The sequence below is a fragment of the Salvelinus sp. IW2-2015 genome, linkage group LG15 (genome assembly GCF_002910315.2).
Source record: "Salvelinus sp. IW2-2015 linkage group LG15, ASM291031v2, whole genome shotgun sequence".
In the NCBI taxonomy this organism is placed as follows: Eukaryota; Metazoa; Chordata; class Actinopteri; order Salmoniformes; family Salmonidae; genus Salvelinus; species Salvelinus sp. IW2-2015.
This window is the reverse complement of record NC_036855.1, coordinates 59,171,914-59,186,154: the sequence shown is the minus strand read 5'-3', so window position 1 is coordinate 59,186,154 and position 14,241 is coordinate 59,171,914. Positions and strand designations below refer to the sequence as shown.

Genomic DNA, 14,241 nt, shown 5'->3' with positions numbered 1-14,241 from the left:
AATGGCAGCAGTTTTACGGGCGCCCAACCAATTGTGCTATTATGTTTTGTTTTCGCATTATTTGTAACTTATTTTGTACATGTTTCTGCAACCTTATCTTACGGCAAAAAAGAGCTTCTGGATATCAGGACAGCGATCACTCACCTCGGATTAGACAAAGAGTTTTTCTTCAACAAGCAAGTGGCAGAGGACATTCTCCAAACACCCAACAGGGCCAACATCCCCGTTATTTGCAAGAGGAAAAAACGCAGGTACAGGGGACACAGAGTGGGATGCCTCGTGGGAACCCGCAGAAGGCGAGTGGGAAAGCTGCCGTTACGTCAATATTACTCGCCAACGTGCAATCATTGGACAATAAATTAGACGAGGTACGATTACGAATATCCTACCAACGTGACATCAAAAACTGTAACATCCTATGTTTCACAGAATCGTGGCTGAATGACGACATGGATATTCAGCTAGTGGAATATACGCTGCACCGGCAAGCTAGAACAGCACACTCGAGGGGGGACGGTCTGTGCATATTTGTAAACAGCTGGTGCACGAAATCTGAGGAAGTCTAGATTTTGCTCGCCTGAAGTAGAGTATATTGTGATAAATTGCAGGCCACACTACATGCCTAGAGTGTTTTCAGCTATACTTTTCGTGGCTGTTTATTTACCACCACAGACAGATGCTGGCACTAAGACCTCATTCAGTCAACTATATAAGGAAATAAGCAAACAGGAAACCACTCACCCAGAGGCGGCGCTCCTAGTGGCCGGAGACTTTAATGCAGGGAAACTTAAATCAGTTCTACCTCATTTCTATCAGCATGTTAAAATGTGCAACCAGAGGGAAAAACATTCTTGATCACCTGTACTCCATACACAGAGACGCGTACAAAGCTCTCCCTCCATTTCGGTAAATCCAACCACAACTCCATCCTCCTGATTCCTGCATACAATCAAAAATTAAAGCAGGAAGCACCAGTGACTCGGTCTATAAAAAAGTGCTCAGATGAAGCAGATGATAAACTACAGGACTGTTTTGCTATCACAGACTGGAACATGTTCCGGGATTCTTTCAATGGCATTGCGGAGTACACAACATCAGTCTCTGGCTTTATCAATAAGTGCATCGAGAACGTCATCCCCACAGTGACTGTACATACATACCCCAACCAGAAGCCATGGATTACAGGCAACATTTGCACTGAGCTAAAGGGCAGAGCTGCCGCTTTCAAAGTGCGGGACTCTAACCCGGGAGCTTACAAGAAATCCTGCCATGCCCTGCGACGAACCATCAAACAGGCAAAGCTTCAAAACAGGGCTAAGACCATCTAAGACCACACCGGCTCCGATGCTCATCTTATGTGGCAGGGCTTGCAAACTATTACAGACTACAAAGGGAAGCACAACCGCGAGCTGCCCAGTGACACAAGCCTACCAGACGAGCTAAATCACTTCTATGCTCGCTTCGAGGCAAGCAACACTGAGGCATGCATGAGAGTATCAGCTGTTCCGGACGACTGTGTGATYAMGCTCTCMGTAGCCGACGTGAGTAAGACSTTTAAACAGGTCAACATACACAAGGCTGCGGGGCCAGACGGATTACCAGGACGTGTGCTCCGGGCATGTGCTGACCAACTGGCAGGTGTCTTCACTGACATTTTCAACATGTCCCTGATTGAGTCTGTAATACCAACATGTTTCAAGCAGACCACCATAGTCCCTGTGCCCAAGAACACAAAGGCAACCTGCCTAAATGACTACAGACCCGTAGCACTCACGTCCGTAGCTATGAAGTGCTTTGAAAGGCTGGTAATGGCTCACATCAACACCATTATCCCAGAAACCCTAGACCCACTCCAATTTGCATACCGCCCAAACAGATCCACAGATGATGCAATCTCTATTGCACTCCACACTGCCCTTTCCCATGTGGACAAAAGGAACACCTATGTGAGAATCCCATTCATTGAATGCTGAGCTGTAGTCAACACCATAGTACCCTCAAAGCTCATCACTAAGCTAAGGATCCTGGGACTAAACACCTCCCTCTGCAACTGGATCCTGGACTTCCTGACGGGCCACCCCCAGGTGGTGAGGGTAGGTAGCAACACATCTGCCACACTGAACCTCAACACTGGAGCCCCTCAGGGGTGCGTGCTCAGTCCCCTCCTGTACTCCCTGTTCACCCACGACTGCATGGGCAGGCACGACTCCAACACCATCATTAAGTTTGCAGACGACACAACAGTGGTATGCTGATCACCGACAACGACGAGACAGCCTATAGGGAGTAGGTCAGAGACCTGGCCGGGTGGTGCCAGAATAACAACCTATCCCTCAACGTAACGAAGACTAAGGAGATGATTGTGGACTACAGGAAAAGGAGGACCGAGCACACCCTCATTCTCATCGACGGGGCTATAGTGGAGCAGGTTGAGAGCTTCAAGTTCCTTGGTGTCCACATCACCAACAAACTAGAATGGTCCAAACACACCAAGCCAGACATGAAGAGGGCACAACAAAGCCTATTCCCCCTAGGAAACTAAAAAGATTTGTCATGGGTCCTCAGATCCTCAAAAGTTTCTACAGCTGCAACATTGAGAGCATCCTGACTGGTTGCATCACTGCCTGGTACGGCAATTGCTCGGCCTCCGACCGCAAGGCACTACAGAGGGTAGTGCGTAGGGCCCAGTACATCACTGGGGCTAAGCTGCCTGCCATCCAGGACCTCTACACCAGGCGGTGTCAGAGGAAGGCCCTAAAAATTGTCAGACCCCAGCCACCCCAGTCATAGACTGTTCTCTCTACTACCGCATGGCAAGCAGTACCAGAGTGCAATGTCTAGGACAAAAAGGCTTCTCAACAGTTTTTACCCCCAAGCCATAAGACTCCTGAACAGGTAATGAAATGGCTAACCAGACTATTTGCATTGTGTGCCCCACCCCAACCCCTCTTTTACACTGCTGCTACTCTCTGTTTATCATTTGCTGCTACTCTCTGTCTGTTTGATTGAGTGTGTGGACAAGTGTCTTTTATACAGGTAACGAGTTCAAACAGGTGCAGTTAATACAGGTAATGAGTGGAGAACAGGAGGGCTTCTTAAAAGAAAAACTAACAGGTCTGGGAGAGCCAGATTTCTTACTGGTTGGTAGGTGATCAAATACTTATGTCATGCAATAAAATGCAAATGAATTACTTAATCACATTGTATGATTTTTCTCTGGATTTTTGTTTTAGATTCCGTCTCTCACAGTTGAAGTGTACCTATGATAAAAATGCTTTGTAAGTAGGAAAAACCTGCAAATCGGCAGTGTATCAATACTTGTTTCCACTGTGTGTGTGTGTGTGTGTGTGTGTGTGTGTTGTATATATATATACACACACACACACACACAGTGGGAGAACAAGTATTTGATACACTGCCGATTTTGCAGGTTTTCCTACTTACAAAGCATGTAGAGGTCTGTAATTTTTATCATAGGTACACTTCAACTGTGAGAGACGGAATCTAAAACAAAAATCCAGAGAAAAATCATACAATGTGATTAAGTAATTCATTTGCATTTTATTGCATGACATAAGTTATATATATATATAATATAATAGATTTAGTCCTTATAAGTCCTTATAAGTCCTTATAATAGATTTAGTCCTTGGTTCACCCCAGATTTGACTGCCCTTGACCAGCACAAAAAACATCCTGTGGCGTTCTGCTTAGCATCGAATAGCCCTAATAGATATGCAACTTTTCAGTTGTCAGGAACCAATAATATATATATATATATATTAATATATATATATTTACATATATATATACATATACATATACATATACATATACATATACATATACATATACATATATATTATATATATATATATATATATTATATATATATATATATATATATATACATATACATATACATATATAATATATATATATATATATATTAATATACATATTATATATTGGTTCTGACAACTGAAAAGTTGCATATTATTCGGGCTATTCGATGCTAATGCAGAACGCCACAGGATGTTTTTGTGCTGGTCAAGGGCAGTCAAATCTGGGGTGAACCAAGGACTAAATCTATTCCTAGTTCTACATTTTTTGAATGGGGCATGCTTATTTAAGATGGTGAGGAAAGCACTTTTAAAAGAGCAACCAGGCATCCTCTACTGATGGGATGAGGTCAATATCCTTCCAGGATACCCGGGGCCAGGTCGATTAGAGGAAGTGTTTTAGGGAGTGATTGACAGTGATGAGGGGTGGTCGTTTGACCGCGGACCCATTACGCACGCAGGCAATGAGGCAGTGATCGCTGAGATCCTGGTTGAAGACAGCAGAGGTGTATTTAGAGGGCAAGTTGGTCAGGATGATATCTAAGAGGGTGCCCATAGTTACGGATTTAGGGTTGTACCTGGTAGGTTCCTTGATAATTTGTGTGAGATTGAGGGCATCTAGCTTAGATTGTAGGATTGCCGAGGTGTTAAGCATGTCCCAGTTTATGTCACCTAACAGTACGAACTCTGAAGATAGACGGGGGGCAATCAATTCACATATGGTGTCCAGGGCACAGCTGGGGGCTTAAAGGGGCCTATAACAAGCGGCAACGGTGAGAGACTTGTTTCTGGAAAGGTGGATTTTTAAAAGTAGTAGCTCAAATTGTTTGGCCACAGACCTGGATAGTATGACAGAACTCTGCAGGCTCTCTCTGCAGTAGATTGCAACTCAGAACTGCCAAAGGGGGCTATCTTGTCGGAAAATGTTATAGTTAGGGATGGAAATTTCAGGATTTTTGGTGGCCTTCCTAAGCCAGGATTCAGACACGGCTAGGACATCCGGGTTGGCGGAGTGGTCTGAAGCAGTGAATAAAACAAACTTAGGGAGGAGGCTTCTAATGTTAACATACATGAAACCAAGGCTTTTACGGTTACAGAAGCCAACAAATGAGAGCGCCTGGGGAATGGGAGTGGTGCTGGGGACTGCAGGGTTAACCTCTACATCACCAGAGGAACAGAGGAGGAGTAGGATAAGGGTACGGCTAAAGGCTATAAGAACTGGTCGTCTAGTGCGTTCGGAACAGAGAGTAAAAGGAGCAGATTTCTGGGCACGGAAGAATAGATTCAAGGCATAATGTACAGACACGGGTATGGTAGGATGTGAGTACAGTGGAGATAAACCTAGGCATTGAGTGATGATGAGAGAGGTTGTGTCTCTAGGAGGCACCATATAAGCCAGGTGAGGTCACCGCATGTGTGGGGGGGTGGAACAGAAGGACTAGCTAAGGCATATTGAGCAGGGCTGGAGGCTCTACAGTGAAATAAGACAATCACTAACCAAAACAGCAATAGACAAGGCATGTTGACATTAGGGAGAGGCATGTGTTTCCGAGTGATCATAGGGTCCAGTGAGTAGCTAGGCGAGCTGGAGACACGGCGATTCAGACAGCTAGCGGGCCGGGGATAGCAGATGGGCCTCCGGGGACGTCACAACGGAAGAGCCTGTTGAAAGCACCTCGGACAGTTACGTCGGCAGACCAGTCGTGATGGATTGGCGGGGCTTCGTGTCAGCAGTAAAGGGTCCAGGCCAATTGGCAAAAGAGGTATTGTAGCCCAAGAATTGGCTGATGGCCCTAGCTCGAGGCTAGCTCCAGGCTAACTGGTGCTTGCTTCGGGACAGAGACGTCAGCCAGGAGTAGCCACTCGGATAGCAGCTAGCTAGCTGCGATGATCCGGTGTAAAGGTTCAGAGCTTGCAGTAGGAATCCGGAGCTGTGATAGAGAAAAAGCAGTCCGATATGCTCTGGGTTGATATCACGCTGTGCAGACTGGCAGGAATTGACCGGACTGAGGCTGGCTGATGTCCGAGTTAACGGTGATGACCGCTAGCAGTGGCTAACTGACTACTAGCTAGTTAGCTTCTGATGTGGGTTCCGGTTCTAAAGTATAAAAACATAGCAGATCCGTACCACATTGGGTGAGGCGGGTTGCAGGAGTGTATGTTCAGTCCGTAGATGGAAATTGAGATTAAAAATATTTACGAAATATATGAAGAAATGATATATACACACGGGACAAGACAAAACAGATGTCCGACTGCTACGCCATTTTGGAACAATGGGCTGTTGAGAATATTATCAAGTGCTTGTCAAATTGTGAATGAGTGATTGACGAAGTTTGTGCAGCCTGCACAACAAACAAATCAGAGCTCATGCCTAAATCTAAACATATAGCCCAACGTTTATATCACAACTAAAGTTACATAAATAACTCGATATTAATCATATATCAGGACCGGTTTCTTTGTTAACACAGAATAGCGTGCACTTCTTTGGAAACCATTTGGAGAATGTTTTTTTTAATTCAGCTATGTTCAATTGTATTCTTCATACTATAAAATAATAAATAATTATGTGGAATCTAAGCAACTCGTCTGCTAAATTAACTAGTGTAGCCCACAGCCATATGGCATAGCCATATCAGGGCCTGATATAAGGACAACTCAGTATGCTATAATGTTCTTCTGAAATAAACATTTTCTTCATATCATGTTTCTTTAGACCAGGCTAAAATAAATCATGAATTTATTGTGATGGTGTAGACTATATTACATGGATTTAGACTTTTTAAAATGTAGATGTTCCTAAGGTCTGCATCAGTGGCTTGGACGCTATGCGTGGAAGCCAGGAGATGCTAAACGTGTTTATGTTAATTAACAGTCAATTGCCGTGAGACCGGCAGTTATTTGCTTGACAATCACCGGCTGACAAAATGTCATGACCCCCACAGCCCTACTTGGAATATGTTCAATATAATGATAGTAATGTGCCTTCCTGTGTAGTCTATAACTGGTAGTAATAATGTGCACTATAAGAAAACACAACAGCATGAATGAGGCATGTCTTTAATGCGCACAGGGCAGATTGTGATTATATGGATTGGTGAGAACTATTATGAATAACAGGACGTGTTGCAGCCCAGTGGACAAAAGTGGCCAGATGCTAATTGCTATAGCGATTTTAATAAACATCTGAAAATAAACCTGTGTGGTGTGGGTGTTGCCTTCAGGTGTTTTGTGAGGAATACTGAAAAACAATTAGATAACAGGAGAATTTAGCGGCACTAAGTAATTAAGTTCCAGGGTAAAAATTATCAAATGAGACATGGTGATAATTGAGGCTGATTTTCAACATCCTGTGGGTATGAGATGCCTCAGTAGCACTCTCTTGCAATACATCAGCACAAATGCCAGTCTGCAATGGAGCGCTAATTTCTGTCAGGTTCAGGGAATGTTCAACTCTGGCTGATTGGGCCTATACTCTAGCTCCTCACAGGTTCTTCATTCCCTCTAATTAACTAGCAATTAGGTCCCATTGCCGCTAATTAGAATCCCCTGCTCAAGATATGGGAGCAAAAAAGTGGCTTCTCTGTAATTAGCTACTTCATACACTCAATAGTTAGTATAAGTTAGAAAGCCTCTTCACTCAGTACACTCAGTAATAAGAACACTGATGCAGGAGGGAGTTGTTTCACTCACTGACTGTTCAACAACAACATAGCAACAACCTCAATAGTCTCACAGCTACGCATGTGCCAATGAATAACTATCATAGAATAACACACAATGACGGTTAGTTAGGTCCATTCGGTTCACTTCTGTGTCAGTGATGGATTATTAATGTTTTATGAGCCCTGGGAGCCAGTGAGCAGGGGACATGATGAGACATACGCGTTTTGATTAACATCCCAATTAGGGTTAACAGCGATGAATCCCCGGGCAGGTCACTGGTGATGCAGCCTCCTTCTTTCCTGTCATCATCTCTCTTCCTTCAGTCTCTGGGTTATCAATCCACGGTTTACACCAACCTTCAGCAGGATACAGATGTAGGATCTTAATTTGAGCCAGGTTGCTACAGTGGTTAATATATCCTGCAGCAACAGGAAATGTGAATTATGTGGATTATAATTAAGACATTTTTGTCGAGGTTGATACATTTTTCATAAGGGTAAATCGGGTCTGAAATGTCTATGTGAAAATCTCAAACTTCAGAAGCCCTTTTAAACCTCAAATACACTACATTTGAAAGTTCCCCTGCAACAGGGTGATCAAATTAAGATCCTACATCTGTAGTCTGCTGATTCACCAGGGAGAGGCGCAGAGGCATAGAGAAATTAGGCATGCAATAAAGAACAACTCTTCTTTTCCTCTTTGCCAATAGACTCCAGCAATACCCTACCTTAAATGTCTTAACCTGCAGACACTACCTACGGAATAATACATCTTCATTACAGATATAGTATCTTAATTTGATCACTGTGTTGCAGGAGAACCTTCCTGAAATGCAGGAAATGTAAAACTTGTAGTGTATTTAAGGTTTAAAAAGGCTTCTGAAGTTTGTAATTTCCCTTTGAAAAATGCATCAACCCCTACAAAAATGTCCATTCATGATAATCCACATTTCCTGTTGCTGCGGGATTATTTTCCTGCTTTAGCGAAATGGCTCAAAGATCCTACATATGTAAATATCTCCAGACCTGTTTTTGAATGCAGCCAGACTGTGCTGTGCTCTGCATGACCTCGATTTGCACCACTGTGCCAACTCTTCCTTCATGCTTGTCAGGGAGTTTCTATATGAATTCCTAAATAAGAAAATGTGTTTGTGCATTTCTCCTGTGTAGTACATCCTGGTATGTTTCCTGCTCTATGAGAAAACAGTCCTACTCATAAATTAATACATCAAAGACTAATAGGGTATTAGAAAACTAGAAAGACTGTAGAACTCCAGAAATAATACATCATTTTTTGCTCAAACCAAAATGTTACTTTCTTACTCAGAGGCATGAATTATGAAGTATATAGGATGGCAGATGAATATGGGTAGACAATCTAGCATGTAAAAACAAAGCACTCCAATTTGTCTAAGTTACTGTCACCTTCACTCAGCTTCCTCGTTTCGCCACATGGAGATGAGCCTTCCCTAAAAAGCCTGTCTGGTGGAACACAAGCTGTCTTTGTGCCCATGTGTGCACTTAGCAAATAGACCGGGCAGATATGAGGGACTGAGACAAATTGCTTTGCATGATGGTGGGGTATAGAGGAGAGGAAGAGTCTGCATGGGACCATTTTAATCACGGTACAGCCAGAGAGGACTGTCAAACGCTTTTTTTTCAGTGGGACACTTCTAAACGCTGTCCTGAATTATCTGTACGTTGCTTTCTAGATATTATAGCAGATACGGAGTAAACCGTAAAAATATCCTCCTCCTTACACTTCTCCAGCAGTGAGACATGAATCTACCTCAGAATCAGAGTAGTGACTAACAACAATTACACGAAGATACTAATTTATAATTTAATTCAAATTAACAAGGAACAGTAGCCTTGAAGAAGTGCCATAGATATTTTCCTGTTTAGAGTAAATTGTCAGGGGACACTCTGAACTGAAATACTTGCAAGGGAGGTTACAATTTCTAATTTATTCAGATTTTCTTCATGATGCTTTTGCCCTCTGCATTCATGGTAATTAATTGTTTTCATTAGCAATCGTCCTCCAGTGCATTTGTTTCTCTGTAATTCAATAATCGTTCCATTACTGGTAAAGGAAATCAACATTCTGGAGACTCCCTTTCCCCTCCCTATCCACACCGTCACACTTCAGCACACTTTCACTGACACCACATTCACTTGGGATTGGTAGATCTTTGTCATTCCAGTAAGTTTACAATCCCAAAACCACTACATACATTGAGGCTGTGCTCTGTAAAGAACAGACACCCTGTAGAGAAATGACAACATTTCTACTTGGTTACCCTGACACCCACATTCTACCAATCCACAACCCGCTAAGGTAATTAACTGTGGGAGTTGCTAAGAGGAATTCTGAGAGAAAAAAAGGAAGTATGGGAGAATGAGATACTGTATCTCCACTTTCCTTTGAGGGAAAAGGGTTACAGCATATCTGCATTCTGTTCTGAAATGAGGATATTCATTGGTCTCCGAAGAGTAGTCTACATAAAGACTGTCAGTGAAAGGAAGCAGGGTACTTAACTAAATATCTAATGAAAACTTTCTCAGACAGACTTCCCCAGTCTGTCAATCAAATGTTAGTCTTTCATGCATAAAGTAACGATTACAAATACAAAAGTAACCTGGCATCGCCAATGATTTGATTCATATTTTGTGTAGCTTCCCAACCGTCAGCAGATCAGCTGAACACGACCCGTTCAGCACTATTGTTAGATCAAGAGAACCACTTGTTTGCGATCCATATTTAACCTATATTCAGCAAGTTAAGCATTATGTATTATTATGACACTTGGTCAACGCCTGCAGCCTCTTGCAGTCGTTATGTCATTCAATATTTCATTGAAAGGATGTAGTGGCAAACTGACTTGGCATGGCAGAATGTGTGGAGGGGCATTTTTGTGGAAGCAACAAGGCAGATAAGTGCTCTATAGCCAAAACCATGCAAAAAGATAATACCGTCGGATATACATTTCTTGTTCCATTATACAACATTTATTACTGGCCCTCCAGCAAGGAGCAAAACACACACCCTCTCTCACTCCTCTTCTCAAGAGTAAACACTCATTATGATTTAGAGGGCTTTTCAATTGATTTGACGGGTTTATTTGATTGAGGCATCATCATCTCCCTCTGAATCAGCACCATATAATTAGTTATCCCCAGGGGTAATATACAGCCCCTGAGGTTAAATCAACCAGAGGACCACTGCCTTCTCACAAAAACAATCACCATGAAATAGACCCATACTCTGTCTTTTCTTCCCTCATGTTCAGAGGGGGAGATCTATGGTAAAGTCTCTGAGGCACAGCTGTACTTTATGGAAGAAAACACCTTTGGAGTTGTCATGTCTAAATTCATATTCACTTTTTGATGACTCAAGAAGACCTCTCAAGTGAATTCGCAGTTACCTGTGTTGAGGAGCACTCGGAGCGGCTCAAAATGTGAGCGCTGGTATGCAGGAGGAAAGACACTTCACACTTACAATACAAACACCATCATTCTGAGTGATTGATGCCTGAATGATGCCCAGTGTTATACGGTACAAGACACATTTCTATGTCTCTGTACAAGAACACTCCGTCCATATTTGGTTGTCACATACTAAATGGTTTAGAACGATAGTCACTTGTTCAGGGTAAACAAGTGTCATGGCAGCACATTTATTAATAGAGGACTATGTAAGTTGTTGTCCGTTTAGTACAGCAGCACCCTCACACACATGCATTAACAGTATGAAGGCTTTTGGGAGCATGAGGAAAGCCATAGAGTGCAGTAACAGCACTTATGGTGGGCGTGTGTGGACTTGTCAGCTACGCGAACTAGAAATGTTTTCATTCTTGGCACTTACATTGGCAAGATAAACAGAACTCTAGATGTGTTCTGAGTAGTAGTCTTCCTAGTTTACTATTCTACAAAATGAATCCAAATATTTTATGCCTGCCCAAGCCGTGTCTTCAATCCTCTCTCAAACCTGAGGCCCACCTTTAATAGGCTGATTGATGATACATTCCAAATCAACATGCATGTACAGCCGAGTTAGAGTGCATGTTTTATCAGTCCACACTCCTTCCATACAGTATAGTGCTATAGACAGAGGGCATTCTGTCCTTCCAGCCGTGTTCTGTGCCACATTGAATTGAGCTTTACAATCTGACCTAATGCCACATTTCCTCTTTTGAGTAACACAAATAGTCCAAACATTTCCTGAGGAAATAAGACAGAAATAAGACAGAAATGTTTGGCAGACACTCTAACACAGAAAACGTACAGAGCGCTGTTCAACAGGCTGCTCTCTGTCAGTTCCAAACAGTGAAATGTAGTCTTGGCACCACAACGAATGTTTACTCAACTGACCAGCCAGGCTTGACTATGTACGGTGCCTCACAGCTCAGTGAAGTCCACCTCTGCCCGTGACCTAGGGATGGGTGCCTCCCTGTCTGCCTTTAACTCATACTCTACCTGTCCTCTCTTCAAATCAGAGCCTGGGTAACATTATTCTTGTGTTGACAATAGTAAAGCTCAAATCATGACACAGAAAGGGAGGGAGATAATTACAGTATGAGTATGGAGTAACTGTATGCTGTAGCGAGGGGCAAAGCCTGAAGGAATTTGAGAAGGGAATTCCAGACATTCCCAAGAACACAAGAGTAATCCAAAGTCAAAAGGATATTCAATATGGTCTACAACAAAATGTATTTTTTTTTTTATATCAGATTCCCATTAGATTAACTGAATTAATGGCACCATTCTGTATCATTTGAGCTTGTGAGATAATAATATAAAGTACAGTATAAAGAAATAATGTCTGTGGAAATTCACTTGTTGCAAGTTCAACAGTATCTCCAACGCTATGTCTGGGGAAGACAGACCAACCTCTGTTTGGGTACAGTCTATACTGTGTGTGCCGTATTACATTGACATAACATCCTTCAAAATGTAGTCCCAGTACATTTGACATTGAGTTTTAAAGCTCAAAATAGATGACATTGTAGCAGATACGTACAGTACGCTGGGCTAGTTTCACATTCACAGTCTACACTACAGTTTTCATAAGACAGTCTGAGAGAAGACTGTTTTCTACTATTGGCCTAACAGACAAACAAACTTCAAGAGTGTCACAATAGGCAGTCATAATAAACCTGATGAGCAGACGCAAATAGACAAGTATGCCAAAATGTATAAGGAGACAGACTTGGGTTTTGAAAAAGGTTTTAAGCTTCAGCATGTGAGAGACAGCAAACTGAACAATAAGGTTGAGTATAACTGCAGCTATACATTTATTATATGTATATTTCACATGGTGGGAGAAGCTATTATGGTCACCAACACTGTTCGAATTATAATACATAGACTACTAGGAATTTTGCCCCCAGAGTATGAATGGCCTTTGCAATGATCTCATTGTCCTTTTCCCTTTCTGTCACATGGTCCAGACAGGCAGACCATTCGAAGTAAGGAGATGACAAATGGTGGTCACATTATTCATAAAGGACAATGTTATGGTCATCTTATGTTATAAATCAACAATGTCATGATTTGCTGCGTTTGGAGATATAGGCTCGTTCACATAGGTCGATATCATTAATAAATCACAAACCATGCATTCAATGCAATTAAACATATGCAACTCAGAATCTATAAAATGGTAAGTAAAGGATACTTGCTCAGTGTAGTGTTTACTTTACCTTGTATGTGCTGGTTGACCACATTCTCAAGTCGATCAAGTCTTTCTATGATCCGTAGGGTGTCCCCCTTCTTATCGCCTTCTAACTTTTTCTCTGGGACAGGCATAGGGACTTTGATGTATACATTCGCGATATAATTAGTGACCCATCCAACATAGAGGAGACACACGATGTTGGTCATGCCACTCAAGATCACGCATGTAGACACCAAAGTTTTGGTTCTCCTGGTGCAAGCCATCCCGACATCCCTCCATACAGCCAACGAAATTCAGTACACCAGAGGACAAGTGCGACTGTCGCCCACCAAAATCCTAGAATGTGCTATGCACGTCACTTGAGAGCAACCTGGATAAATTACTACAACTCCACAACGTTGCAATTCGTTCTGCAAACGCGGGCAACGGAGCCAATAACCGCACTGTGTCTTCACACGCAGAAGGCTATGATTTAATCCAAATAGGTAGGTCAAAGATTTAAAAAATATCTCAGTTGTTGGAAAGTAAAGTTGATTGTCTTGGTCACGAACGTTCCCTATTTCGCTTCATTTGCAAGTCCACACCAGTCGCGATTTCACCGACCGACAGAAGGCGTGTGGAACATACGTTCAACCGCTGTCCAATGAGATACGATAGTGAAATTGTGTAATATCCTACTGTGCATTCACTTCCACAATTATCCATTTAGATTAGAATGTGGGAGGGTTTTATTGTGAACGTTTTCAATTGTGCTAATAATTAATAGATAGTAATTGCTCGTTTACAATGTCGCAGCAATTATTAACTGTAATTGTTTCAATATTTTCCTATTTTGACATAAAGGTAGGCTACTGTACAGTCCAAGAAGTCATACCATGATTCAAGTTTGACTTAACTGTTTTCCAATCAAGGAAAAGATTAAACCTAGGCTACAATTTATATAGCGAAATGTGACGTTTACATTCTTGTCAAATACTTATTTATTGTCACATGCATTCTTGTCATCTACAACCTGGCACATACTAAGCGTAGGCCTAGTAAACGTATCCTAGAG

General features: G+C 42.2%; 1 protein-coding gene across 1 annotated transcript in view; it reads right to left on the bottom strand.

Annotated features, from left to right (window-relative positions):
- LOC111974913 (polypeptide N-acetylgalactosaminyltransferase 18-like) overlaps positions 1-13,853 on the bottom strand; it is an 85,140-nt gene extending 71,287 nt beyond the window's left edge. Inside the window, 1 exon segment of the mRNA XM_024002983.1 lies at positions 13,213-13,853. Coding sequence (XP_023858751.1) covers positions 13,213-13,450 — 238 coding nt within the window. The 5' untranslated portion in view covers positions 13,451-13,853.
- Between the last annotated feature and the right edge of the window lie 388 nt (positions 13,854-14,241).